The sequence below is a fragment of the Thunnus albacares genome, chromosome 15, assembly GCF_914725855.1.
Source record: "Thunnus albacares chromosome 15, fThuAlb1.1, whole genome shotgun sequence".
In the NCBI taxonomy this organism is placed as follows: Eukaryota; Metazoa; Chordata; class Actinopteri; order Scombriformes; family Scombridae; genus Thunnus; species Thunnus albacares.
In genome coordinates, this window is record NC_058120.1 from 29,968,522 (window position 1) to 29,995,977 (window position 27,456).

Below are 27,456 nucleotides of genomic sequence, written 5' to 3' on the forward strand. Positions count from 1 at the left end.
ATTATTATTATTATTATGATATTATGATGTTTGGCAGCAGGTCGCAGTGACATGAACCTGGAGACTGAATGTACAACAGCAGAAACAGCTGCTGCTGTGAATGCTGACAGTCAGCAGCTGTCAGAGCAGATTATCTCCGTACAAATAACCTCGGAGAGAAAAATGACATATATGGCTCCGCCGTCACTCTCTTCCTGTTACGTAAGAGCGCCGATGTTCCCGCCCACTCCGACTCTTTACAAACGGCGCCACAAAACACCGACAGTTTTCACCGCAACCGACGTTTGTTTCTGTGATTGTCCTTCACATGTCTCCCGCAGCGGCTTCCCGCCGCCTCAGTCCGTCCGTTCAGCTCGTTTACTGAACGTTTGAGCGGTGAAAACACAGTCAGCGGTTTGTTGTGGACGCTGCTTCCCCACAATCCCTGAGACGTGACGTTGTCGCTAAAGGAAACCACGTCGCCGAACTGGCTTTTAAAAAGTGTCCATTTAATGTTTGCAGCGGTCACCTGCGAGCTGTCGACGCGAAGAAACAGAAATTAGGACTTTTAACAAAGTCACAACATCATCTCTTGATTTCGGTGTACATGTCATATAATAAGCAGCTCGCATATTGCTAGAAATTAAACTTAAGTGCACTCTTTGACCTCCTTTACTGCTTATTTTGGTTCAACTGTATTCACATTGAAACAGACCGCGCGGACAGTGACCAAGTTTAAATTTTGTGTAAATTAAGTGAGATTGTGCGTGAATTACGTGTCGACTTGATGAGAGGTCGCTGTGGTTTTGGCTGTAAATATTAACTTCACCGCTGCTAATGTGACTCCTTCGATAGACACGTTAATGTTAAATTAGCAGATTCTTTAATGGAGTCTGGTGCGCGGCTCTCCGCGTAGCAGCGCAGCACGTACCGGGGCAGGGCTTCCGTCATTGTCGGTAAGGAAAAGGAAGCCCGCTCAGCCAATAGCGACGCGCCACTGCTGGGAACAAAACGCGCGAGGCCAATTGCGATGACCAGTGGCGGGTTTTTCCTCTTGAAGTCGCTCCCGATTGGATGATTACCCAGTCGATGCCGTCATTTCCCTCGTGGCGCCGCGTTCGTATCGACCTATAACGAAGCCAAAAGAGGTATGACCTATTAAAATCAAGGAATCGCTCGACCAATCACATTTGTCCCTTGCGAACAGCGCTGTCACTGCAGCCAATCGAATGACGGGAAACAGAGCTCGCGGCTCAACAGCTTGTTGTTCGTGAATCGCTTTGCAGCGCGAGCAGGAGGCGAAGCGGCCGCGGCGGAGATGTAAGTATAAAACCTCTACATTCTGGCCGGAACACGACAGGAACCTTCACCGGTTAGAACCGCCGGTAGCTCGGAATCGGAGAGCCGGGCTGAGGCCGGGGCAGAGGCCGGTGGATGCCCGGTGAGTGGCGGCTGTAGCGGGCTGAATGGCAGCGGCGGACCGCTTGTTTTTGCAGTGAAGAAATGTGAAGCTTCTGCGCCTTTGTGGAACAAACATATTAAATAAATAAATCCTCAACACTGTTTGTTCCGTCGAGTGTCTCAGTCTCGGTTTGTTTGATAGAAACTTAGTTTAGTTAACAGCTGCTGGTGCCGAGCGGGTCGAGCTAACCTGCTGTTTAAATCTCCAGATGATCCACAAACTAGCTGGTTGAGTCGCTAGTTAGCCAACTAGCTAAATTTAGCTCCGGACCGGAGAGTGAAGCCCCGGCTCGGCGCTCCGCTCCCCCCGCGGAAAACAGCCTCTGTGTGGACTTTGTTCCGGTTGGGGCTCGGTGGTATGGCGGTGACCCGGGCAGCTGGCCGCTAACAGAAGGTTTTATGGGGGGGGGGAGGTGGTAAAGTTAGCCGAGCTAGCCGAGCTGACATGGCGAGCTGTGATGGCGACGTGACTCAGAGGAGCTGCGAGCGGAGCGGGAAGCTGCTCCGGCTCCGTGTCCCTGCACCGACCCGCCGACAGGTCACCTTCACCCCGCGGACTCCGGCGGCTCCGTGTCGGGTGGAAGTAAATGTTGTTAGCTAAGTTACGGTGAGCTGTTTGTGCCACATATTAGATCCGATCCGGGCAGGGAGGAGGAGGGAGGGGGCTGCACCGAGCCAGGAGCTCAGCTAACACTACTGAGAGGCTCGGTGGTTAGCTTAGCATTATTTTACAACCTCGGGACAGTTTGACACTCTGCCCGTGTTTGTCCTCTGCTCTGCCGCTAACTTCACTCACAAGTCTCGTCCTGTTTGTGTCTTTCAGTGATCCAGAATCTCTCGAGCTGGACTCCCTCAAATAACCAGAAAGATGAAGGTGAGTGTTTGACCTGCGACACAAACTGGAGATAACGCTCTGTCTGAGCTCCATGTCTAGCTGAAACCAGCTTCTGATGAGTTAAACTGGGCTCTGATGGTCTTATACTGGTGTCTTACTGGTTACAGGACTCATCTCTGTCCAGTTTATCTCACTTATTTACATTGGAGACCTTTGCTTTGATGATCACATTGGTGTTATTGAGCCACTGTTTTCATCAAAGTAAAAGGAACCACAACACATCCACAACCCTGTTAGAGCTGAAACAATAAGTCTATTGATCGATCAGAAAACATTTGCTGTTTCCAACTTCTTAAATATGAGAATTTCATACTTTTCTTTGTCAAATATGACAGTAAACAGAGTATTTTTGGTTAATTATCTAATGAGCGTTTGTCACTGACTGATAGGGTTAATCAAGAGAAAAACTGGCAGATCAATCAATACATCAGTTATCTATAATCCTCCTGCTGCTATTAGAAACATTCACTGAGCTGTATGAGAGAGAGTTTAGATTATTTCTGAAGGTGAGTGTTTGACCTGCGACACTAACCGGAGATATTTCTGTCTGAGCTCCATGTCCAGCTGAAACCAGCTTCTGATGAGTTAAACTGGGCTCTGATGGTCTTTATACTGGTGTCTTACTGGTTACAGGACTCATCTCATGTCCAGTTTATCTCACTTATTTACATTGGAGACTTTTGCTTTGATGATCACATTGGTGTTATTGAGCCACTGTTTTCATCAGAGTGAAGGGAAGAACAACATCTTCACAATCCTGAAACAATAAATCTATTGATCGATTAGTCAATTAGCAGAAAACAGCTTCTCAAATATAAGAATTTCATACTTTTCTTTATCATATATGATAGTAAACAGCATCTGGATCCGTCTCTGGTTAATTCTATCGTCTGCGTTTGTCGCTGGATTCTGACTCGATTAATCAAGAGCAAAGAATCAGCTGATCAATCAATACAATAATAATCTCCAGTTGATCCTCAGAGATGTTTCTGTCCTGCTGCTGGTAGAAATATTCTCTCTGCTGCACTCAGGGACGGAAAAAACAAAGACGACAAACAGTGAAACAGTGAAACTGTCGCTTCTCTGTTTAAGTTAAAAGTTTCTCTTGTTAAAGAAGCCGTCACGTCTCTGGAAGGTTTGTTTCTGCTCTCTGGAGGAAAATATCAGTCAGTAAATAACTAGTTCAAGTCATAACGAGCGTCTGTGCAGAATGAATGAGACTCATGTTATTAGATAGAAAGACTCATCTCAGTCCTGGAGGAAGAAATCCAGACAGACTCACACACGTCAGTCTAGTGAAACTATCGAGTTCCTGCTGCAGCGTCAGTACTGCGACCGACAGACACCTTAATGTGTCTGTTAGTTTGTTATTCAATCAGGAAATCATTTCCAGGTGGCTCCAAAGTGACAGTCAGGAGAAATGAATTGAGTTTATTTGTTGTTATTTACTCATCTGACTGTTTACACGACACATGAATAAGAACAAATCAGACAGAATATGATTAAAAACCAACAGAGTGTTAACTCCAGTCAGCCGTGAGGAGCGTTCCTATTGGCTCTCCACTGATCATTAATGATTATAAGCTTTAAATACATCAGTAAAAGTTTCTCCAGTGATCTAAACGTCTCCTGGAGGAAGCTGACGTCTCGTACAAACATGTGATCACGTTTCTCTTGTTGTCGGATGTGAGCAGCGGGGAAAGTGTCAGTGAGACGTCCTCCTCGTAGTCGTGGAGGAATCATTCTGGTTTTAAACCAGTTCAAGTCCATTTGGAAGCTTTTTATGATGTCGTCATGACAGCGGAGATGTGGTGGGAGGGACTGACTCACCGCTGACTGTTGATTCTCACTCTGCTCGACTGAACTTCTGTGTTTGATGTGTCAACCTTCTTTTTATTTTGGCTCCAATTAATCATTTTCATCCCAAACGTGTCGAAGGTGAAGTTTCAAAACAAAACACAAAACATCAGATTCATAACGATGTGAAACAGGGAAAATATTCAAGTTTCAAAAACGTCTTTCAGATTCATTTCTGATCGATCAATAGATCTGGTGGATCTGGTGGGTCCCAGCTGATTGTTCCCAGTTTAACCAGCTGACTCGATGTCTTACTGGATCGTCTTTATTTGTTGTTGTTGTTTCATGGTAAAGACGTTTAGAGAAGTGATCTATAAATAAAGTGATTATGAAATGACAACAGCATCAAACTGAAAGTCTCCACAGCTGCAGCCGCTCATGTGCACTTCCTCTGCTGTCCTGCAGTGCATGCTGGGAATGTGTGTGTGTGTATATCCTGATGTTACTGATGTGTGTGTGTGTGTGTGTGTGTGTGTGTGTGTGTGTGTGTGTGTGTGTGTGTGTGTGTGTGTGTGTGTGTGTGTGTGTGTGTATCCTGATGTTACTGATGTGTGTGTGTGTTCCAGGCAGCAGACGAGCCTGCCTACCTGACAGTAGGGACGGATGTCAGCGCCAAGTACAGAGGAGCCTTCTGCGAGGCCAAAATCAAGACTGTTAAACGCATGGTGAAGGTCAAGGTGAGACACACAGGAAGTCACATGACCAAAGAACTCCACGTTAATAACAACATCGGATCTCTTTTGGATCCTACGTGTTCACACACACACACACACACACCGACTGAAAACAAACAAAGTTCAAATCTGAGCCGTTTGTGTAACGCAGCGACGACGTAATCTGCACGTTTCCTGTTCGTTAGAGGAGCGAATCCTCACCTGTCAATCATTCACCTGTCAATGATTCGATTGATCCTGCATCTTTTTATTTAGAAAGAACAGTCTGTTATATAAAAAGCTGCGTCTTTAATCACCAGTACGTGTGTGATGTCATCAGTACATCAACACACGTGTAACGGCTGCTCTCACGGACGCATCAGCTGGTTTCTCTCTAGTTCACCTCTGACTCGGTTTACGTGTTCGTCGGTCAGCTGATCCGCCGACAACGTTTTCCCAAAACCTCCTAATATCGATCATCTGGAAAATCTTTGCCATGATTTTACAGTTTTAAACTTCTGGAATCCGTTCAGACACGTCGGAGAGCAAACGACGTGATGACAGAACAGACGCTGGTTAAAACAGACGTGATCAGCTGACGTCATCTCGTTAAGAAAGGTTGAGTTTTTATCACGTTTAACATCAGAACAGAATATAAATAACAGAGAATCACTAAAAGCAGAACATGTTGTCTCTCTACAAGCCTCCGACTCTGCTGACGTCAACAGAAATGATTCAACTTTATCAAACTTTTAATCAGACGATTGTTTCTCAATTAATCATTAAAACGCCAGAAAACAGTGAAAAGTTTCCGTCACTGAGACTCAGAGACGACCAGCAGCAGCTTCTCTGAGACGACGACGACGACAACAACAACAACAACAACAGCAACAGCTGTTTATAAATAAACATTATTAATAAATATTATTATGTTATTAGAGTTTGAACTGTGGGAGGAAACACGTGATTGGCTGTCGGGACGAGTGATGATGCTGAGAAAAGGTTTCGCTCAATGAGCTGATGATGTCATGACCATGGCTGTCTGACCAATCCCCCGCCAGTTTAACTCTGTACTGACTGGAAGCTGCCCAGTTTAACTCTGTACTGACTGGAAGCTGCCCAGTTTAACTCTGTACTGACTGGAACCTGCCCAGTTTAACTGTGTTCTGACTGGAACCTGCCCAGTTTAACTCTGTACTGACTGGAAGCTGCCCAGTTTAATGTGTGTGTGTGTGCTGCGTTTTGACACCATGGTGACAGATTCGTATCAACTCCTTCAGATAGATTTTGTGTCCTTGAGGACAGAAAGAACAGGACGTCCCTTCAGACCATCGTCTTCATCACTGTTTGTCTCTCAGCTGTCAGTAAACCTTCGTCTTCGTCTCTGCAGGTGAATCTGAAAGGTGAAAGTACGTCCCAGGTGGTGCAAGACGACCAGGTCAAAGGACCTCTGAGGGTAAGATGATGGTGATGATGATGATGGTGGTGGTGATGATGGTGGTGGTGTTGTGAGTGGGACTTGCTGTAATAAAGGTGTAATTTGTGGTTCAGGTGGGCTCCACTGTGGAGGTGAAGACCAACGAGGGTTTATCCAGCGAGGCCGTCATCAGTAAGCTGACGGACGCCAGCCTCTACACTGTGGGTGAGTCTCTGCTCCACCAGCTGCACCAAACACATCAACAGTCACATCTACACCAGGAACAGGCTGACCAATAGACACCGTAGAAGAAGAACTGAAGTCACTCCGCTTTGTTGAGTCGGTCGCTGCTGGCGGCCGTCACTTCCTGAGTCTGAACTTCAGCTGATGAGGAAGTTTGATATCTTTGCTTCACTTTAGTGAAATCAGCTGCAGGACAAAGTGCTCAGTTTTACACATCAAGTCCTGAAATAAACCAGTTCTCACTAATTTAATGGTCACTGATCATCGTTGACATCACATCAGACGCCCGAAACACTGTGACGTCACAGTGTGATGTCACAGTGTGACGGAGGTAATAAACAACCAGCAGTGGAAGAAGTACTGAGATACTTTACTGCAGTACAAGTACATAAGTATTATGAGCTTGATGTAGTTAAAGTATTGCAGTAAAAGTACATAAGTATTATGAGCTTGATGTAGTTAAAGTATTGCAGTAAAAGTACATAAGTATTATGAGCTTGATGTAGTTAAAGTATTGCAGTAAAAGTACATAAGTATTATGAGCTTGATGTAGTTAAAGTATTGCAGTAAAAGTACATAAGTATTATGAGCTTGATGTAGTTAAAGTATTGCAGTAAAAGTAGTGGTTTAGTCCCTCTGACTGATATATTATTATATATGACATCATTAGATTATTAATAGTGAAGCATCAGTGTTAGAGCAGCATGTTACTGTTGTAGCTGCTGGAGGTGGAGCTAGTTTACACTACTTTATATACAGTTAGCTAGTTTAGTCCAGTGGTTCCCAACCTAGGGGTCGGGCCCCTCCAAAGGGTCAGCAGATAAATCTGAGGGGTGGTGAGATGATTAATGGGAGAGGAAAGAAGAAAAAACAAAGTTCTGATACACAAATCTGTTTTCAGTTTTTGGACTTTTTCTCTAATCTTTGATTTTTGCTGAAATATTGGATCATTTGAACATTTATTGAAATGAAAGCATGTGAGAAGTTTAGAGGGAAAAATCACTATTTGGTGGAGCTGTTAACAACTCATAGACATGTGAAATGTGACCCCGACTACACACTGCTTTTTGTAAGACGTCAAAAGACAAAAAGGTTGGAAACCACTGGTTTCATCTTTAACAATGTGTTGTATTTTAAAAGCTTGTTATATTATCCATTGTGTCAAATCTTCATCTGAAAAGTAACTAAAGCTGTCAAATAAATGTAGTGGAGTAGAAAGTACAATATTTCCCTCTGAAATGTAGAAAGTAGCATCACATGGAAATACTCAAGTAAAGTTTCCAGCTCAGTGAATAAATATTGATCAGTGATGTCAGATTGTAAACGTCTGTAACTTGATGATAAACTAAAAGAGGTGAACTTTGACCTCTTGAGTCGGTGTCGTTAGACGTGAACGTGTGAGTAAAAACTAAAACACAGTGAATATAAACAGAGTTTCATCTGGTCGTCGACACGGAGACCGCAGACATTCTGATTGGCTGTCGGGGACGAGTGACGACGCTGAGGAAAGGTTTCGCTCAGTGAGCTGATGATGTCATGTGACGTCAGGTTTTCTCTTGGCTGTCTGACCAATCCCGCGCCGGTTTAACGTCTGATAACTGAACTGTGTGTTTTGTGCGTTTCAGTGTTTGACGACGGAGACGAGAAGACTCTTCGTCGTACGTCTCTGTGTCTGAAGGGAGAGAGACACTTCGCAGAGAGTGAGGTGAGTCAGCTGACAGAGGGACTACTTCTCAGGCTCGTATCCTTCCACCAGAAACTCTCTCGGAGGCTTTAAACTATATATTCATATAATCATCATATCTTCTTCTGTCAGACGTTGGACCAGCTGCCGCTGACAAACCCGGAGCATTTCGGCACTCCGGTCATCGGCAAGAAGTCGAACCGCGGCGGGCGGCGTTCGTCCCAGGCTGTGTGAGTCTTTATTTTATTAACACATCAGAGGGTCTGCAGCAGATTATTTTAGCTAAAACTTCAATTCATTTGAAGAACTTTTAATTGGTTAATCTTTCCATCCATTTTTCCTGCAGTTTATCTGGTCACTAAAGGACCAGTTCCCCAGTGTTCCCAGTGTTCCCAGTGTGTTAAACCAGCAGTCAGGTGTCTGTAGTCATTCCTCCTGAGGTTTCAGGATATCTGACACATCTACAGATATCTACTGTTGGATGCTGAAGCTTCATATTAGCTTCAGATAAACTTCATTAAGGTCGTTCTGAAGGACGTTCTAGTGGTCAGTGTGAACAGGAGGAATGATTACAGACTGTTGGTTTAATGACAGAAACATGGTGAACTCGTCCTTTAATTTAATAACATCATCAGGAATATTTGATAAATGCTGCTGGTAACGTGATGTAATAATAAATCATTGTGGTTTAGCATCATTCTTCACTGATATGATGATGAAACCAGCAGAAAAACATCATAAATAAACAAATAAACACGACAGTTTGATCACTTTAGTTGGTTAAATGTTGAAGATGAACATCATCAGATTCAGTAAAACTTTATCAATGATTCAGTTTCTGTTAATAAAGAGCAGTGAGGAGATGATCCAGGTATCTTATAGACCAGGACCTGGATGCAAAACTGAACCAGCAGAAACCAGTTAGAGTCTGACGTCACCCACATGTGACTGATTCACTTCCTGTCAGCTGTTAACTGGAATACTCACTTCCTGTCTGACTGACTGTCTGACTGTCTGACTGTCTCTCTGACTGTCTGTCTGTCTGTCTGACTGTCTGTCTGCCTGTCTGTCTGACTGACTGACTGACTGACTGTCTGTCTCTCAGGGCTGATGAGGAGAACGAGTCTTCGTCCAGTGAGGATGAGGAGGAGGACAGGAGGAGGCTGAATGATGAGCTGCTGGGGAAAGTCTGCAGCATTGAGAGTGATGAGGATCCCAGCAACTGGTACCTCGCTCTGGTAAACAAACAAACAAACATACAAACAAACACTGATGAAGAGTTTTATGTTATAAAATAAACAAACATAATAATGAAACTTTATTTAAATCGTTAAGACTTTAAGTTTGACGTTATTATAACCAAAATATTTCCATAAATAAATAAATAAATAAATAAATAAATAAATAAATAAATAAATCTGCATCAACGGTCTTCAAATTAAATGAATTGTGTGTGTATCTGTGTGTGTGTGTGTGTGTTTGTGTCTCTGTGTGTCTGTGTCTGTGTATCTGTGTGTGTGTGTGTGTATCTGTGTGTGTGTGTGTATCTGTGTGTGTGTGTGTGTATCTGTGTGTGTGTGTGTGTGTGTGTGTGTGTGTGTGTGTGTGTGTGTGTGTGTGTGTGTGTGTCTCTGTGTGTCTGTGTGTGTGTGTGCGTCTCTGTGTGTGTGTGTGTGTGTGTGTGTCTCTGTGTGTGTGTGTCTGTGTCTGTGTGTGTGTATCTGTGTGTGTGTGTGTGCGTCTCTGTGTGTGTATCTGTGTGTGTGTGTGTCTCTGTGTGTGTGTGTGTGTGCGTCTCTGTGTGTGTATCTGTGTGTGTGTGTGTGCAGGTTGTGTCTCCCAGCTGTAACGATGAGCTGGTGGTGAAGAAGGATCAGTGTCTGGTCAGGTCCTTCGGCGACTCCAAGTTGTGAGTTCACTCTTTGAGTTTTGTTATTGATCTCTGATCAGAAACTTTTGACAGTTTGATCAGAAACAGATCAGCTGTTTCATCTTCTTCCTGTTTCCTGCAGTCACACGGTGGCGAGGAGACACGTCCACATCGTCAACTCCATCAGCCTCGCCAAGTCTGAGTTCTCACACAGGAGAGGTGAGGCACTACGGTTCCCACGATGCACCAGGACACCGACTCTTCTTCTGCTGTTTTGCTTTTCTCAAGAACTGCTTCTCTTCATCTTCTTCCTCCTCTTCCTCCTGCAGGTTTTGAAGCAGCTCGGGTCTTCCTCAGGACCAGGGATGTTCCAGACGTGTGGAAGATGGACATGAGTCAGATCCTGGACTCGTCCTCCAGCGACGACGAGGACGACGAAGACGAGAAGGAGAGCGAAGAGGATGAGGAGGACGAAGACGAGAAGAAGAAGAAGAAACACATAAAGGAAGAGGTGAGAGTGTGACGTGGAAGCAGGTGTGTGTGTGTGTGTGTGTGTGTGTGTGTGTGTGTGTGAGACGCTGCTGGAGGTTCAGGTGTTTAACGTACGTGTCTGTGTGTCCAGCCGGAGGAGGAGCTGGACCCCGAGGAGAGAGACCACTTCCTGCAGCAGCTCTACAAGTTCATGGAGGACCGAGGTGAGACGGGACCCGCTTCATCACTAAATACTGGTTCTTTACAGACCTTCAAAAGATGTTTACAGTCTCAAATAACCATCAAACTGACTTTATTTAGTATTTACTTGAAGAAGAAGAGGAGGATGTGGACTGACGGTTTTTGTTCTGACTCTGTTTCCATCAGGGACCCCCATCAACAAGCCTCCGGTGTTGGGTTATAAAGACCTGAACCTGTTCAAGCTCTTCAGACTGGTCTACCAGCAGGGAGGCTGCCGCAAGGTGAGACCTGACACTTCCTGTACAGGTGACATCACTACTGCTGCCCCCCCCCCTCATCCGAGTCATGTGACCTCCTGTGATGTCACTTCCTCTCTCGGCTGTCCGACCAGAGTCCGATGAGCGTCGCCGTCTTTTTTTAAAACGTTCATCGGTCCGTCTTTCATCTCTGCGGAGAAAAGCATCACAGTCGCTGTTGCCGAGGAAACCGACGTGTCCGCTGTATTACCGTATATCACACAGTATATGTGCAGTAAACATTAGACTATAGGCAGCAGGTATCACATGACAGCAGAGTAAACAGGAGGCGGCTTTACTGGAGCTGCAGTGATTAATCAATTAGTGGATCGATGGAGAACTGATCGCCAGCTGCTCGATAGGTTTAAAGTATTTTGAGTCATTTTTAAGAAAGAAAAAAGGGTTTCTGGTTTCTTTAGGGGGTCATTTTATAGAACAATCGACTAATCAATTAATTAATAAAATAATGGACAGATTAATCAATAATGAAAGTAATTGTTGACATTTGGCTCGCTGGGAGGTCAGGTGACAGACGGACTCTCCTGGAAAATCCTTCATGGTGTCGATGGTTCACATGAAAAGTAACAGAAGAAGAAGAAGACGGTGTACAAGTGTTTCAGTGAGAACGTACGACACCTCGACCGCAGAAACCACAAGAGAGGAAACGATGCAGGAAGTGACTGTCGCGTCTTCTGAGGAAACAACAACAACAACAACAACAACAACAACAGCTGCTGCTTCAGAGTTAAAGTGATCCTCTTGTGTGTTTCAGATCGAGAGCGGGACGGTGTGGAAGCAGATCTACATGGACTTGGGGATCCCCGTCCTGAACTCTGCTGCGTCCTACAACGTCAAGACGGCCTACAGGAAGTAAGAACCTCACCTGCTTTCACTTTCAGCACAGCTGTCGTTTCTGTCTTGTGCAGATAAACTTGTTGTGCATTTTATAATCACAATGTAAACAAGTTGCACAATGATGCAAAAACCAGAAGTTAGTGTGATTTATCACCAGTAGACGTTCCTACATGAACCATCAGCAGCCTGATCATCTTTATTTATTATTTGTTTGCTGCTTAATCAGAGTAATTTAATTAAACACCAAGTTACTTAAATTGATTTTGACTTAATTAAAACTATGGAGCTGTGATTGGCCGATTCAGACCAGGTGTTGCTCACTGTAGCTAATGTTCGTCCGTCGCTCCATCTTTATCTTTATCTTTATCTTTATCTTTATCTTTATCTTTTACTGCCGGGCTGAAATGCTGCAGCAGAGTCACGTAAACACTTGAGCTTGATGTATTGTTGAGTTCTGTCCTGACGGTTAGCATCGCAGCTAACGTGCTGCTCTCTTCTGTTTGGAGATGCTAGTTTAGCGTTAGCGTTAGCCTCAGTTAGCCTGTGTTGATAAACCAGACGGTTGCAAACACGCTGCAGCTGATCAGCTGATCTCCTCCTCAGACGGCAGCGTTACAGGTTGTTTTTCAGTTCATGTTGCCAACAAACACACCTGTAACTTACCTACAGTATATTCTGACTGTTGCACACGTCTGTTGCTCCTCAACATGGTCTGTTGTTGTTGTTTTGTGTGGTCAGGTATCTGTATGGCTTCGAGGAATACTGCCGCTCCGCCACCATCACCTTCAGGACCATCCACCACAACAACCCCCGCCCCCCAACCACACCAGCCAATCAGAAGACAGCGGGGGCGGAGCTCAAAGAGTCCCCCTCCCCGTCGGTGAAGGCGGAGCCTGACGATGACGACAAGGGAGAGGAGGCGGAGTCAGAGAGCGAGAGCGAGAAGGAGGAGGTGAAGGAGAGACAGTCGTCCCCGAGGGTGAGACACTGAAACACTGAGACACCCGTCTGTCTCCTGTCTGTCTCCTGTCTGTCTCTACCGTCTGTCTCCTGTCTGTCTCCTGTCTGTCTCTACCGTCTGTCTCTCCCGTCTGTCTCCTGTCTGTCTCTACCGTCTGTCTCCTGTCTGTCTCTACCGTCTGTCTCTCCCGTCTGTCTCCTGTCTGTCTCTACCGTCTGTCTCTACCGTCTGTCTCTCCCGTCTGTCTCCTGTCTGTCTCCTGTCTGTCTCCCCGTCTGTCTCTCCCGTCTGTCTCCTGTCTGTCTCCTGTCTGTCTCCTGTCTGTCTCTACCGTCTGTCTCTCCCGTCTGTCTCCTGTCTGTCTCTACCGTCTGTCTCCTGTCTGTCTCTACCGTCTGTCTCTCCCGTCTGTCTCCTGTCTGTCTCCTGTCTGTCTCTACCGTCTGTCTCTACCGTCTGTCTCTCCCGTCTGTCTCCTGTCTGTCTCCTGTCTGTCTCCCCGTCTGTCTCTCCCGTCTGTCTCCTGTCTGTCTCCTGTCTGTCTCCTGTCTGTCTCTACCGTCTGTCTCCTGTCTGTCTCCTGTCTGTCTCCCCGTCTGTCTCTCCCGTCTGTCTCCTGTCTGTCTCCTGTCTGTCTCCCCGTCTGTCTCTCCCGTCTGTCTCCTGTCTGTCTCCTGTCTGTCTCTACCGTCTGTCTCCTGTCTGTCTCCTGTCTGTCTCTACCGTCTGTCTCTCCCGTCTGTCTCCTGTCTGTCTCTACCGTCTGTCTCCTGTCTGTCTCTACCGTCTGTCTCTACCGTCTGTCTCTCCCGTCTGTCTCCTGTCTGTCTCTACCGTCTGTCTCCTGTCTGTCTCTACCGTCTGTCTCCTGTCTGTCTCTACCGTCTGTCTCTACCGTCTGTCTCTCCCGTCTGTCTCCTGTCTGTCTCTACCGTCTGTCTCCTGTCTGTCTCTCCGTCTGTCTCTCCCGTCTGTCTCCTGTCTGTCTCCTGTCTGTCTCCCCGTCTGTCTCTACCGTCTGTCTCTACCGTCTGTCTCCTGTCTGTCTCTCCTGTCTGTCTCCTGTCTGTCTCTACCGTCTGTCTCTACCGTCTGTCTCTCCCGTCTGTCTCCTGTCTGTCTCCTGTCTGTCTCCTGTCTGTCTCTCCTGTCTGTCTCCTGTCTGTCTCTACCGTCTGTCTCTCCCGTCTGTCTCCTGTCTGTCTCCTGTCTGTCTCCTGTCTGTCTCCCCGTCTGTCTCTCCCGTCTGTCTCCTGTCTGTCTCCCGTCTGTCTCCCCGTCTGTCTCTCCCGTCTGTCTCCTGTCTGTCTCCTGTCTGTCTCCCGTCTGTCTCCTGTCTGTCTCTACCGTCTGTCTCTCCTGTCTGTCTCCTGTCTGTCTCCCCGTCTGTCTCCTGTCTGTCTCCTGTCTGTCTCCCGTCTGTCTCCTGTCTGTCTCCCGTCTGTCTCTCTCTCTCTCTCTCTCTCTTGTCAGTCTTGCTGTTTGCAGATCAGCTGACTGAAGTGATCAGTCAGCTGATCAGATACCTGACTGATCAATAACTGACCTGCTTTCTGCTGTTTGCAATAACACATTCAGAGGAAATGTGATTCTGCACCGTCGACGTGTTTAATTATCAATATTTGCTCCTGATGACTAAAGCGTAGCCGGAGTCTCTTCATACAGTCAGACACAATTTATTCTTGATTGTTTATTATTTAGAGGAAGAAATAATAAAATAATAAAACAAAAACATGAATGTTGAAGAGTCTGTAGATCAGCTGGAGAACTTCTGTCCACAATAAAAACACAAAACACCAGCGAAGAAGAACCAGTTTACTGCGAAGAAGAACCAGTTTACTGCGAAGAAGAACCAGTTTACTGCGAAGAAGAACCAGTTTACTGCGAAGAAGAACCAGTTTACTGCAGGTGCTTTGTGCTTTTCATCATTCCAACGTGTCTCCTCGCTTCCTGCGCTCTCGTCTCCTCCCAGCGAGGATGCGAGGAGGAGACACGACGACGTTCCCGCCGCCGCCGACGCAGGACGCAGGACGCAGGACGCACCTCAACTGTCCAAAAGTAGCCTGACGGTTTAAAATTCATGCCGTTAATTAACACTTATAATAATTGACACATGGTGATAACTGGAAGCTGATAACTGCTTTCATTTTTATTATTTCTTATTATTTGATTATTGATGTTTAGCAGCGTCTGGATGTTACAGATGAGACACAAATAGACCAATCAGCTGCAGGATGTTTAAATAAAATGTTTAGCTTCGTCTTCCTGAAGGAGGCGAGACGCACCGAAACAGTAGAAGAAGAAAGAACTTATGATTGATTCAGTAAATTTTATTTTATGAATAAATATGATCAGCTGCTGCTGCTGCTTTCATTCCTGATCATCAGCTGTTTACTGTCCCGTCAGATCAGCTGACCAATCAGTAACCAATCAGTGAACACACTGGATCAAAAAGGGGGCGTCGCCGTCCGCTAAGACACTTCCATGTAGGATACACCTGCGGCTCCTCGCTCTGAGCTCCTCCAGGAGCATTTACATCACTGGAACATCCTCCCTGATGGAGGAGGAGGAGAGAGAGGACGTGTTTCCACGGCGACGTCATGACGTTTAGTTTACTGCAGCAGAGAAAGGTTGTAGATAACGACGCTGTCAGAGTAGACGATAAAGAGAACAACACTGACGTGAAGCTGTCCACTGTTGTTGTTGTTGTTGTTGTTGTTGTTGTTGTGTTTCTCCTTCTTCTTCTTCTTCTTCTTCTTTTTCCAATGAAACGCTGCTGCCACCGTCTGTCCTGTCAGCGATGTGACGGCGTCTCTACAAAACTCTGTTTCAGTCTGAACGCAGGAAAAACACGGAGAGAAGACGCTTTCACTAATTTATCCGACTTAGCGTTGACGTGGTCTGACTCTTCCTGCGTGTGTGTGTGTGCGTGTGTGTGTGTGCGTGCGTGTGTGTGCGTGCGTGTGTGTGTTGCAGGGGAGGAGGAGGTGCGCTGGCAGTCAGGTGAGGCCAGAGAGAGAGCCGCCCTCCAGACCAGAGAAGAGAGGAGGGGGAGGAGGAGGAGGAGAGAACAGCGAGGAGCAGAGGGAGGTGAGGAGACGCAGCAACAGAAGACTGGACGACTCAGAGAGAGGCTCTGAGGAAGAGGAGGAGGATGACGACGATGAAGAGGACGAGGAGAGCGAGAGGAGGAGAGTAGACAGGTGAGTCGGCGACAAACACGCTAACGCTGAGACCCGACTCAGGTAGTCTGTGTGAGAAATTAAACTGTGTGTGTGTGTGTGTGTGTGTGTGTGTGTGTGTGTGTGTGTGTGTGTGTGTGTGTGTGTGTGTGTGTGTCAGGAGTGATGATGAGGAGGACGGGGACTCTGTGGCGGGGACGAAGGTCCGGGTGAAGTACGGCAAAGGAAAGACTCAGAAGATCTATGAAGCTCACATCAAGAAGACGGACAACGACAACGGAGAGCAGTTCTACCTGGTGCACTACTACGGCTGGAACGTCAGGTGACCATCGCTGTGTGTGTGGCGTTACCGCGGTGATGCAGTGCAGGCGGAGTCTGTACTGACCAGGTGTGTCTGATCCACAGGTACGACGAGTGGGTGAAGGCCGACCGGATCATCTGGCCGGTGGAGAAAGGAACGAAGAAGAGACAGAGGAAGAAGGTGAAGGTGAGACGAACTGCTTCCTGTGAGCTCAGCGAGGTCACGTCGTTATCAATTAATCTGCTCATCATTCTCTCCGTTAATCGATTAATTGATTAATAAAATAGTTGGCGGTTAAATTTCTGTCGTTCGACTAATCGATTAACGGACTAATAGTTGCGGCTCTGGTCATGTGATCCTGTGATGTCACTTCCTCTTTGGCTGTCTGACCAGAGCCTGATGAGCTTCTCCGTCCAATCAGCTGCAGGGAGACAGAGGAGGAGGAGGGGGCGGGGCTCGTTTTACTTGATGGTAGATGTCGTGATTCAACATGTGTTGAATGATTTTTTTAAACCCAGAATCGCCATAGCAACCATCCCAAACACACTACAAATCACCCAGGCAACTGCTGCGTAAACCATAGCAACCGCCTGGCGACACCTTCAAGCTAACCTGAGGGTCGCGACATCCCAAAATAAATAAAACAAGATGATAAAAGTGAAAACAAAAGAAAGAAAATGTTTGTTTTGTTGTTGTTTTTATTTCTTTTGAAATGCTGGAAACTGTTGTTGTGAAAGTCCAGTTGTTGCTGTGCGGTGACGCCTCTAAGACTGTTGTTGTTGTTGTTGTTGTGTTCAAGGACGCTCTGACATCTGAGCTCTGCTGAACAGAAACCCTTTTTTTAATGCAATAAATGACCTCACGGTCCTCGTGTCCTCAGCAGAACAAAGACAAGGAGGAGGCGGAGAAAGACGACGAGAAGGCGTCGATGGCGGCGGCGGTGAAGCCTCCGGGAGCGAAGCGGGGACGTCCTCAGATCAGGACCCCGCCCACCAGCTCGGCCGGCCGCAGCGTCTCCAACACGCCGAGCAGCGAGGGGCGGTCCAACGGCAAGAGCAGCAAGATGGAGACGCCGACCAACATGGCCAACGGAGACAGTAAGACACAGCTGCGTGATTCCAGCGGGTCACGAAGGCCTCGTAGGAAGCTCCGCCCTGCCGCCACGGCAGCTGTAGACAGTAACGTTAACTCTGCAGGCGTTATTGTGTGAACGTTTGAGGGTTCCGGGTTGTTAAAAGTGAGAATCAGCTGCTGTTTGTTGGACAAAAGGAGACATCAGATGATATGTTTTATAGACCAGCTGATTAATCGATCTAAATTCATGTAGTTGTAGATAATTGTAGACTTTACTGTCTCTGATGTTATGACTGTGAAGCAGGTGTTAAATTAAAAAGCTCAGGTAGCATGTTTACGTGCAGCAGAGAGAAGAGACGTGTTCTAGAGTCATACGTGAAACGACAGAACGTTTAGAGATCAGAGTCCAAAGAAAAGTCTTTAAACTGTCCGACCAACAGTCCAAAACTCCGAGAAGTTCAGAAACAGTGAAGCTGAGCTGAAACCAGAGACGTAACTGAAAAGATGAACTGGTTATTGTGGTTATTGTGGATATAACTTACTGTGACCGTCATAAACATGTATGACAGCGTCAGAGAGCTTCTTCCCGTTTAGTACAGTCTTTATATTTCTCTGTGTGGTTTCTCACAGCTGCTCTGTGTCAGACCAGTTGGTCTCAGCTGTGTGTAAACCAGCTGCTGAGTCGTCAGGTTCGTTGTGGTCGGAGAGTAAAGCAGCCTGATGTTTGCTTCGGTGTCTACTGTCACTACTGTCCTCCTCGTTTTTATTGAATAGTTCAGTTTACTGACGGGTCGAGCTGTGAGTTTTAAAGACGCCCTCTGCTGGATCATAAGACAAACAGCCTGTTGCACTTACAGACTGTGAAATATATATTCCAACAGGTCATTACAGCTGGAATATTTCATTTTCCTCACATGCTAATGAAAGTTCAAATTTCAGATAAGATTCTGTTGATCCTCCTGTTGGGAGAAATTCACTATGACACAAGAGAAGGAAGTTAACATCACAGAAAGCAACTCAGACTCAGATAGGAACAATAAGACACAATCAAATAGATCAGTGTGTATGTGCTGCTTCTAAAATATACATACAGTGCCCCCCCCGCCAACACACTCACACACACTCACACACACTCACACACGCTCACTCTCACACACACACACTCTCACACACACTCACACGCACTCACACACACACACTCACACACACTCACACACACACACACACTCACACACACTCACACACGCTCACTCTCACACACACACACTCTCACACACACTCACACGCACTCACACACACACACTCACACACACTCACACACACACACACACACACACACTCACACACACTCACTCTCACGCACTCACACACACTCACACACACACTCACACACACACACTCACACGCACTCACACACGCACTCACACACACACACTCTCACACACTCACACGCACTCACACGCACTCACACACTCACACGCACTCACACACGCACTCACACACACTCACACACACACACACGCACTCACACACGCACTCACACACACACTCACACACACTCACGCACTCACACGCACGCACACACACTCACGCACTCACACGCACGCACACACACACACTCACACACACTCACACACACACACACTCACACACACTCACTCTCACGCACTCACACACACTCACACACACACTCACACACACACACTCACACACACTCACACACACACTCACACACACACTCTCACACACTCACACGCACTCACACGCACTCACACACTCACACGCACTCACACACGCACACACACACGCACTCACACACGCACTCACACACACACTCACACACACTCACGCACTCACACGCACGCACACACACTCACGCACTCACACGCACGCACACACACTCACTCACACACGCACACACACACTCACACACGCTCACACACACTCACACACACTCACACACGCACTCACACACACTCACGCACTCACACGCACGCACACACACTCACTCACACATGCACTCACACACGCACTCACTCACACACGCTCACACACGCACTCACACACGCACTCACACACACTCACTCACACGCTCACACACGCACTCACACACACACTCACACACACACACACGCTCACACACACACTCACACACACACTCACACACGCTCACACACACACTCACACACGCACTCACACACACTCACTCACACGCTCACACACGCACTCACACACACACTCACACACACACACGCTCACACACACACTCACACACACACTCACACACGCTCACACACACACTCACACACGCACTCACACACACTCACTCACTCACACACACTCACACGCTCACACACGCACTCACACACACACTCACACACACACTCACACACACACTCACACACTCACACACGCTCACACACACACTCACACACGCACTCACACACTCACACACTCACACACGCTCACACACACACTCACACACGCACTCACACACACACTCACACACACACTCACACACTCACACACGCTCACACACACACTCACACACACACTCACACACACACTCACACACACTCTCACACACACTCACACACACTCACACACACTCACACACGCACTCACACACACACTCACACACACTCACGCACTCACACACACACTCGCACTCACACACGCACTCACACACGCACTCACACACACTCTCACACACACACACACACACACTCACGCACTCACACACACACTCGCACTCACACTCACACACTCACTCACAGTATCTGTGACATTAAACTGAGAGGTTTGAGTATCAGTCAGTGGAGGAAGGAGACAGGTGTGTGTGTGTGTGTGTGTGTGTGTGTGTCCTCCTCCTGTCTGACCTCTGACCTGTCGTCCTCTCTGCAGACACTCCTCGGAGGAGAACCAGGAGGACGTCCGGCATGTACGACTCGGACCGAGCGTCTAACGGTAAGAACCAATCAGCTGCTAGTTAGAACCGATCTGTTATTGATCCAGTTTAATCACCAATAACTGACCGATCCTCTGCTTCCTGTCCCCCGCAGAGGATTCTGGGAACTCATCAGAGGACAGTGAATCAGAAGACCCGCCTGACAAAAAGCCGTCACCGTGGCGAGGAAGGACTGAAGCCCCGCCCAGCCAGGAGGAGGAGGTGAAGGAGGAGGAAGAAGAGGAGGAGGAAGAGGAGGAGCAGAGTGAGGTCATTAATGTCACACCGCCTCTTAACAACAACAACACTGTCGCCTCGGCAACAATAGGTCAGCCTCCTGCCCCCGCCACACCGCCATGTCCCAGCACACCTCAGGAGAAAGCTGACAAAGCCTCGAGCCAATCAGAGAAGAGGGAGGCTGAGCAGGGGGAGGAGCCTGCGGAAGAAGCCGCCATGTTGCCCGTTGACCTGGACAAGGAGAACAAGATGTCTCCGGTTCAAGAGCGAGTCCAGAAGACGCCGTCTGTCCCGGAGAAACCACACAAACAGGAAATACTGGTCAAGACGTCTCCCAGCAGGACGTCTCCTCTTCCTGACAAGATCAACAAAACGTCTCCCGGCGCCTCAGACAAACACAAAATGTCTCCCGTCCCTGAGAAGCAGCCGGAGGCGTCCTCGCCGCTGCCCGACGCCGCCGAGGACGACGACAGCAGGTCCACTCCTCTGTCTTCCCCCAGGGTCAAAGGTCGCAGGGCCAACCTGAGGGAGGTGGGCTCTGAAACTCCTCCCAGAATCCCCCTGTGCACCCCGAGCCCTGCGCCTGCCCCCGCCCCCGCCGTCGCGAGCAGCCCCTCCCACCCGACGGCGCTGTCGTCTCCTCCTCGCAGCGTCCTTAAGAGACAAGACGAGCCCATGGTGGTCCTTCACTGCCTCCCCACCCAGCGTCTCGCCGCCGACTCCGACACAGACTCCGCCTCTGAGGAGGAGGAGGGGGAGGAGGGGGCGGGGCTACCGGAAGACCGGGGCGGAGCAGCGCTCAAACGTAAGGCGGCGGAGCAGAGAGCGCCAGACAAGAAACTCCGCCCTGACAGGAGGCCAGAGGAGGTCAAACCCGCCTCACCCAAGATGGCCGCTGGCGCGTCACCCAAGCCCCTCCCATCCCCGCTGCAGCGGGCGGAGCCAGAGAGGAGGAGCGACGCGGTGGTGAAAGCAGAGGAGACGCCGAAGGAGGCGTCAGAGGAGCGTCTGAAGGAGCCAGAGGTGCATGATGGAGCGCCCCCCCAGGCTCCGGAGGCCCCGGGCCCCGCCCCCTCCGAGGAGCCACAGATGGGCCCCGAGGCGCTGGTCTGCCACGAGGTGGACCTGGACGACCCGGACGAGAAGGAGAAGCCGACCGCCGCCGCCGCAGAGCACCTCCTACTGATGATGAGGGAGCAGCCGGCTCCGCTGCCTCACCTCCTCCTCCCCTCCCCCCACACCCCCCTCCTCCCCCAGCAGCAGGTCAGACCCTTCCTCCCGGCCGCCGCCGCCGCCCCTCCCTGCCCCGAGGAGCTCCGCCCCACCAGGAGCTCCGGCGAGGAGCGAGGAGGCGGCGGCGGGGAGCCGGAGGGAGACGCAGACTCCAGCCCCGGGTTTGATGGCAGCACCTCCTCCTCCTCCACCTCCCTGCTGTCGCTGCAGAAGAACAAGGACCGAGGTGAGATGGCGCTGCAGACATCCACGGTCATGTGACTCTGACATCACACGACGCCGTTACTAATTGATTCAGTAAAAAACTAAATGATGAAATATGAAGTTTATAGATGTGAAAATAAATGATTTCAGTAGAAGAAGAAAGACTGTGTGTGTGAAGCTGGTCAGGCTGACGGCTCTGTGCAGGTAGTGAGTAACCTGTGTGACCTTTGACCCCGCAGGTCAGAAGAGGGTGATGGACTGTAACTCCAGCCCGTCGGCCAAGAAACCGAAACGCAACCAGAAACGACCAAACACACCTGGGAAGGTGGAGAAGAACGGAGCAGGTGAGTGTGTGATGATGATGATGATGGTGATGGTGATGGTGATGGTGATGGTGATGATGGTGATGATGGTGATGATGGTGATGATGATTTAAGTTTCAATTTTAAAATGTTTTTTAAGATAATTTATAAACATGTAATAAGTGAGAATAAAATAATATGAATAAAGGATCATTTCATTTATTTATTTTAAGTGATTTTTCTCTGAGTTGTGACGTCTGGTTGATGATGTCATTCAAATGAAATAGTGTAGAATAAATTTAAGGTTTTGTTAAAGTAAACTAGAGTGTAGATTAACCCCCCCCTTCAACCCCCCCCCCCCCCCCCCCCCCCCCACAGGTCACAGCAGCGACAGCGAGGATCAGTCTCGTCTGTCTCTGTCCAAGTCTCAGAAGTCTCGCTGTCCTGGTCTCTCGTCTCCGTCTTCGCACAGCAAAGACAAACAGAACTTCCCCTCGCCGCAACGCACATACAAGTGGACCTTCCAGCTCGGTAACGCACACATTTACACACATTTACACACATTTACACACATTTACACACATTTATACACATTTATACACATTTATACACATTTACACACATTTACACACATTTATACACATTTACACACATTTACACACATTTACACACATTTATACACATTTACACACATTTACACACATTTACACACATTTACACACATTTATACACATTTACACACATTTACACACATTTACACATTTACACACATTTATACACATTTACACACATTTACACACATTTACACACATTTATACACATTTACACACATTTACACACATTTACACACATTTACACACATTTATACACATTTACACACATTTACACACATTTACACACATTTACACATTTACACACATTTACACACATTTATACACATTTATACACATTTATACACATTTACACACATTTACACACATTTATACACATTTATACACATTTACACACATTTATACACATTTACACATTTATACACATTTATACACATTTACACACATTTACACACATTTACACACATTTATACACATTTACACATTTACACACATTTATACACATTTACACACATTTATACACATTTACACACATTTACACACATTTATACACATTTACACACATTTACACACATTTATACACATTTATACACATTTATACACATTTACACACATTTATACACATTTACACACATTTACACACATTTACACACATTTACACACATTTACACATTTACACACATTTACACACATTTACACACATTTACACACATTTATACACATTTACACATTTACACACATTTATACACATTTACACACATTTACACACATTTATACACATTTACACACATTTACACACATTTACACACATTTACACACATTTACACACATTTACACACATATATACACATTTACACACATTTACACACATTTACACACATTTACACATTTATACACATTTATACACATTTACACACATTTACACACATTTATACACATTTACACACATTTACACACATTTATACACATTTACACACATTTACACATTTACACACATTTATACACATTTACACACATTTATACACATTTACACACATTTACACACATTTATACACATTTACACACATTTACACACATTTACACACATTTACACACATTTATACACATTTACACATTTACACACATTTATACACATTTATACACATTTACACACATTTACACACATTTACACACATATATACACATTTACACACATTTATACACATTTACACACATTTACACACATTTACACACATATATACACATTTACACACATTTACACACATTTACACACATTTATACACATTTATACACATTTACACACATTTACACACATTTATACACATTTACACACATTTACACACATTTATACACATTTACACATTTATATACATTTACACACATTAACACACATTTACACACACACATTTACACATTTATACACATTTATACATTTACACACATTTACACTCATTTATACACATTTACACACATTTATACACATTTACACATTAAACACATTTATACATTTACATTTATACACATTTACACACATTTACACACATTTATACATTTACACATTTATACACATTTATACACATTTACACACATTTATACACATTTACACACATTTATACATTTACACATTTATACACATTTACACACATTTATACACATTTACACACATTTACACACATTTATACACATTTACACATTTATATACATTTACACACATTTACACACATTTATACACATTTACACACATTTACACATACACATTTACACACATTTATACACATTTACACACATTTACACATTTATACACATTTACACACATTTATACACATTTACACACATTTATACACATTTACACACATTTATACACATTTACACATTTATACACATTTATACATTTATACACATTTATACATTTACACACATTTACACATTTATACACATTTACACACGTTTATACACATTTATACATTTACACACATTTACACATTTATACACATTTACACACGTTTATACACATTTACACACATTTATACACATTTATACACATTTACACACATTTATACACATTTACACACATTTACACACATTTACACACATTTATACACATTTATACACATTTATACACATTTACACACATTTGCACACATTTATGTGTAGAACTCGCCGCTAAGACTCCAACAGTCATCTTCATTATCAATTAATATGCTGATTATTTTTCTCAATGAATATTTTCATATCAAATATAATAAAATAAGTTAATAATAAAGAGTAAAAGAAGTTACACAATTTAATCGATTATCAGCATAATTGCTGATTAATTTTCTATTGATCGTTCCAGCTGTGTTTATTGTGTTGTGACTTTCTTCTGTGTGCAGAAACACAGGTTGTGATTCAGGCTGTGAGCTTACAGTCGATATTCTGATGCAGACTCAGCGTCAGGCTCGTCTAACTGTTATCTTCCTCCTCCTCCTCCTCCTCAGATGAGTTGGACAGCATGTCGAGCACAGAGAGGATCTCCTTCCTGCAGGAGAAGCTGCAGGAGATCAGGAAGTACTACATGACGCTGAAGTCAGAGGTCGCCTCCATTGACAGACGCAGAAAGAGACTAAAAAAGAAGGAGAGAGAAGGTAGGAGCAGCACGGCATGCTGGGAGATCGTTTTATTATCCAGTCTAGTCAACTGCCCTTCTCTCTATCAAATCTTAATCAAACGATTATTTTCATTATGGATTAATCTGTCAGTATCTTCCTTTTTAAAGTAAATAATCAATTAAATCTTCACGCGTCTCAACAGTTAAAAAAAACTAAAGATTCAGTTTAAAATGATAAAACAGTAAATCCTCATGTTGGAGAAACTGGAAAATCAAATATGAATTATTTTTACTTAGAAAACGACCTGAAGTCTAAATGAATTATGAAAAAAGTTTTTGATTAATGTTCTGATTGATTAATCAATCAATCTAGATTCTATGTTTCATCTAATCGAACTGGTTTCTCTAAGAACATCAGACGTTCGTCTCATATAGTCTAGAGCCTTTATCTGACACTTTTTATACTAAAGGTTTTATTGTAGTTGATGCAAGAATTGATACATGTTTTAATATGTAGACTCATCAGCTGTTACGTACAGTTAGCGTTAGCTCGTTCATAATGATTCGCTGTTAGCATAACAAGCTGCGTAGCTGTGGACGAGGTGACGATGTTTATATTCTGCTTGTTCAGCAGTTGTTTGATAAATTATTTGTAGCGTTTATTGCATTTATTGATAACGAGTCCATTTCATTCTCTCTCAGTACCGACAGTACTGACTTAATACATTTTTTTAATACTAAAAGTTCAGCTTTGGTTCAAACTTTGAGTTGAGGTTCTGTACTCGTCCGTCAGCTGATGTTCAAACTTGTTTTATGTTTGTTGGAGCTTCAGTTTGGCCTCTGTTACCTTTTTCTTTTTCACTTCGAGGTGAAACGTTGCCTTCAAAGTGTCACTTTATGCTGATGACATGTTGTTATTCACATCTGATCCTGAATTAGCTTCCAGAGTTCCTGGGTTTCAAAAAAAAAAGAACTTTTGTGAAATTAGCACATCAAATGAGCACTTCAGATCTGTTTATTGGATGAGAACTCAGATGTCCAGCGAAGTCTGTAGAAACAATGTGTTGCAAGTGATTTTCACCATCTGAAGCCTTGAGAAGGAGAAAAGTCAAACAAGTAAAAAGTGGTGAATGTCTCTTTTGTTTCCGTCTCTCAGTGTCCAACACGACGGCGTCCACCTCGTCGGGCTCCTCAGACACCGGTATGAGTCCGTCCTCGGCCTCGCCCACTCAGAACACAGTGGCTGTGGAGTGCAGGTGATGACACGCCCACCCAGGCCCCGCCCACTCCCACGCCTCCTCTTCATTCTGCTCGGCCACGCCCCCTCACACACCCACCCCTCTCCGTCACGGACTCCGCCCACTCAGCCACCTCTGAGGGCATGATGGGAGAAAAAAAAAAAAGTCTGAACTCTGACGGGAAACGTGGCCGTGTGCGTGTGTGTGAGGAGGAGGGGGGAGGGGACGCTTGACCACCTGACCTTAGCCCCGCCCCTCACTTCACCTATGGACTGACTTCCTGTTTGAGGAGACAAATGTAACCGATTTGATGAGAGCGTCTGTCCAGCCGCCACAGAGCACTTCTTCTCTTTTTCCTTCCTTCCTTCCTTCCTTCTTTCTTTCCTCCGGTGCGTCCTCAGTTCTGTCGCTCAGCGTCTCAAAAAGAAAAACAATGTGATCATTTTTGGGGGTTGTCGGGGGTCAAAGGTCACATGTTTCCTGCTGGTCCGAACACTGGAGAAGTAGAAAGAGGAAACAGGTTTCCTGAAGCAGCACAGCTCATTGTGCAACTTTTTTTTTTTTTTTTTTTAGTTCAACTCAAAACTTGTTAAGAAAACAGAAAAAGTTTAAAAAAAAAAAAAAAAAAAAAAAGACTTCCTGCTGTGAGTGTTTTTGGTCTTTTATACGGAATCAGAGCGTTTATTTTGGTTAAAAA

General features: G+C 45.7%; 1 protein-coding gene across 4 annotated transcripts; it reads left to right on the forward strand.

Moving 5' to 3' along the window:
- Window positions 1-48: 48 nt before the first annotated feature.
- Window positions 49-27,456, forward strand: arid4a (AT rich interactive domain 4A (RBP1-like)). 4 transcript variants are annotated; one of them, XM_044375694.1, is made up of 25 exons: window positions 49-1,299; window positions 2,264-2,314; window positions 4,759-4,869; window positions 6,236-6,301; window positions 6,397-6,487; window positions 8,131-8,210; window positions 8,322-8,419; window positions 9,295-9,427; window positions 10,019-10,098; window positions 10,202-10,278; window positions 10,389-10,570; window positions 10,682-10,754; window positions 10,918-11,012; window positions 11,800-11,897; window positions 12,621-12,861; window positions 15,820-16,046; window positions 16,186-16,347; window positions 16,431-16,512; window positions 17,207-17,423; window positions 20,305-20,367; window positions 20,463-22,043; window positions 22,261-22,365; window positions 22,702-22,854; window positions 25,412-25,558; window positions 26,678-27,456. In XM_044375694.1, exons 2-25 carry the CDS (start codon window positions 2,309-2,311, stop codon window positions 26,779-26,781), a joined length of 4,272 nt encoding a protein of 1,423 aa, XP_044231629.1. In that variant the 5' UTR covers window positions 49-1,299; window positions 2,264-2,308; the 3' UTR covers window positions 26,782-27,456. The 4 variants fall into 4 exon arrangements, with proteins under 4 accessions (XP_044231629.1, XP_044231633.1, XP_044231630.1 ...); XM_044375698.1 differs by having other exon boundaries at window positions 50-1,299; window positions 17,210-17,423; XM_044375695.1 differs by lacking the exon at window positions 49-1,299 and adding an exon at window positions 1,312-1,420.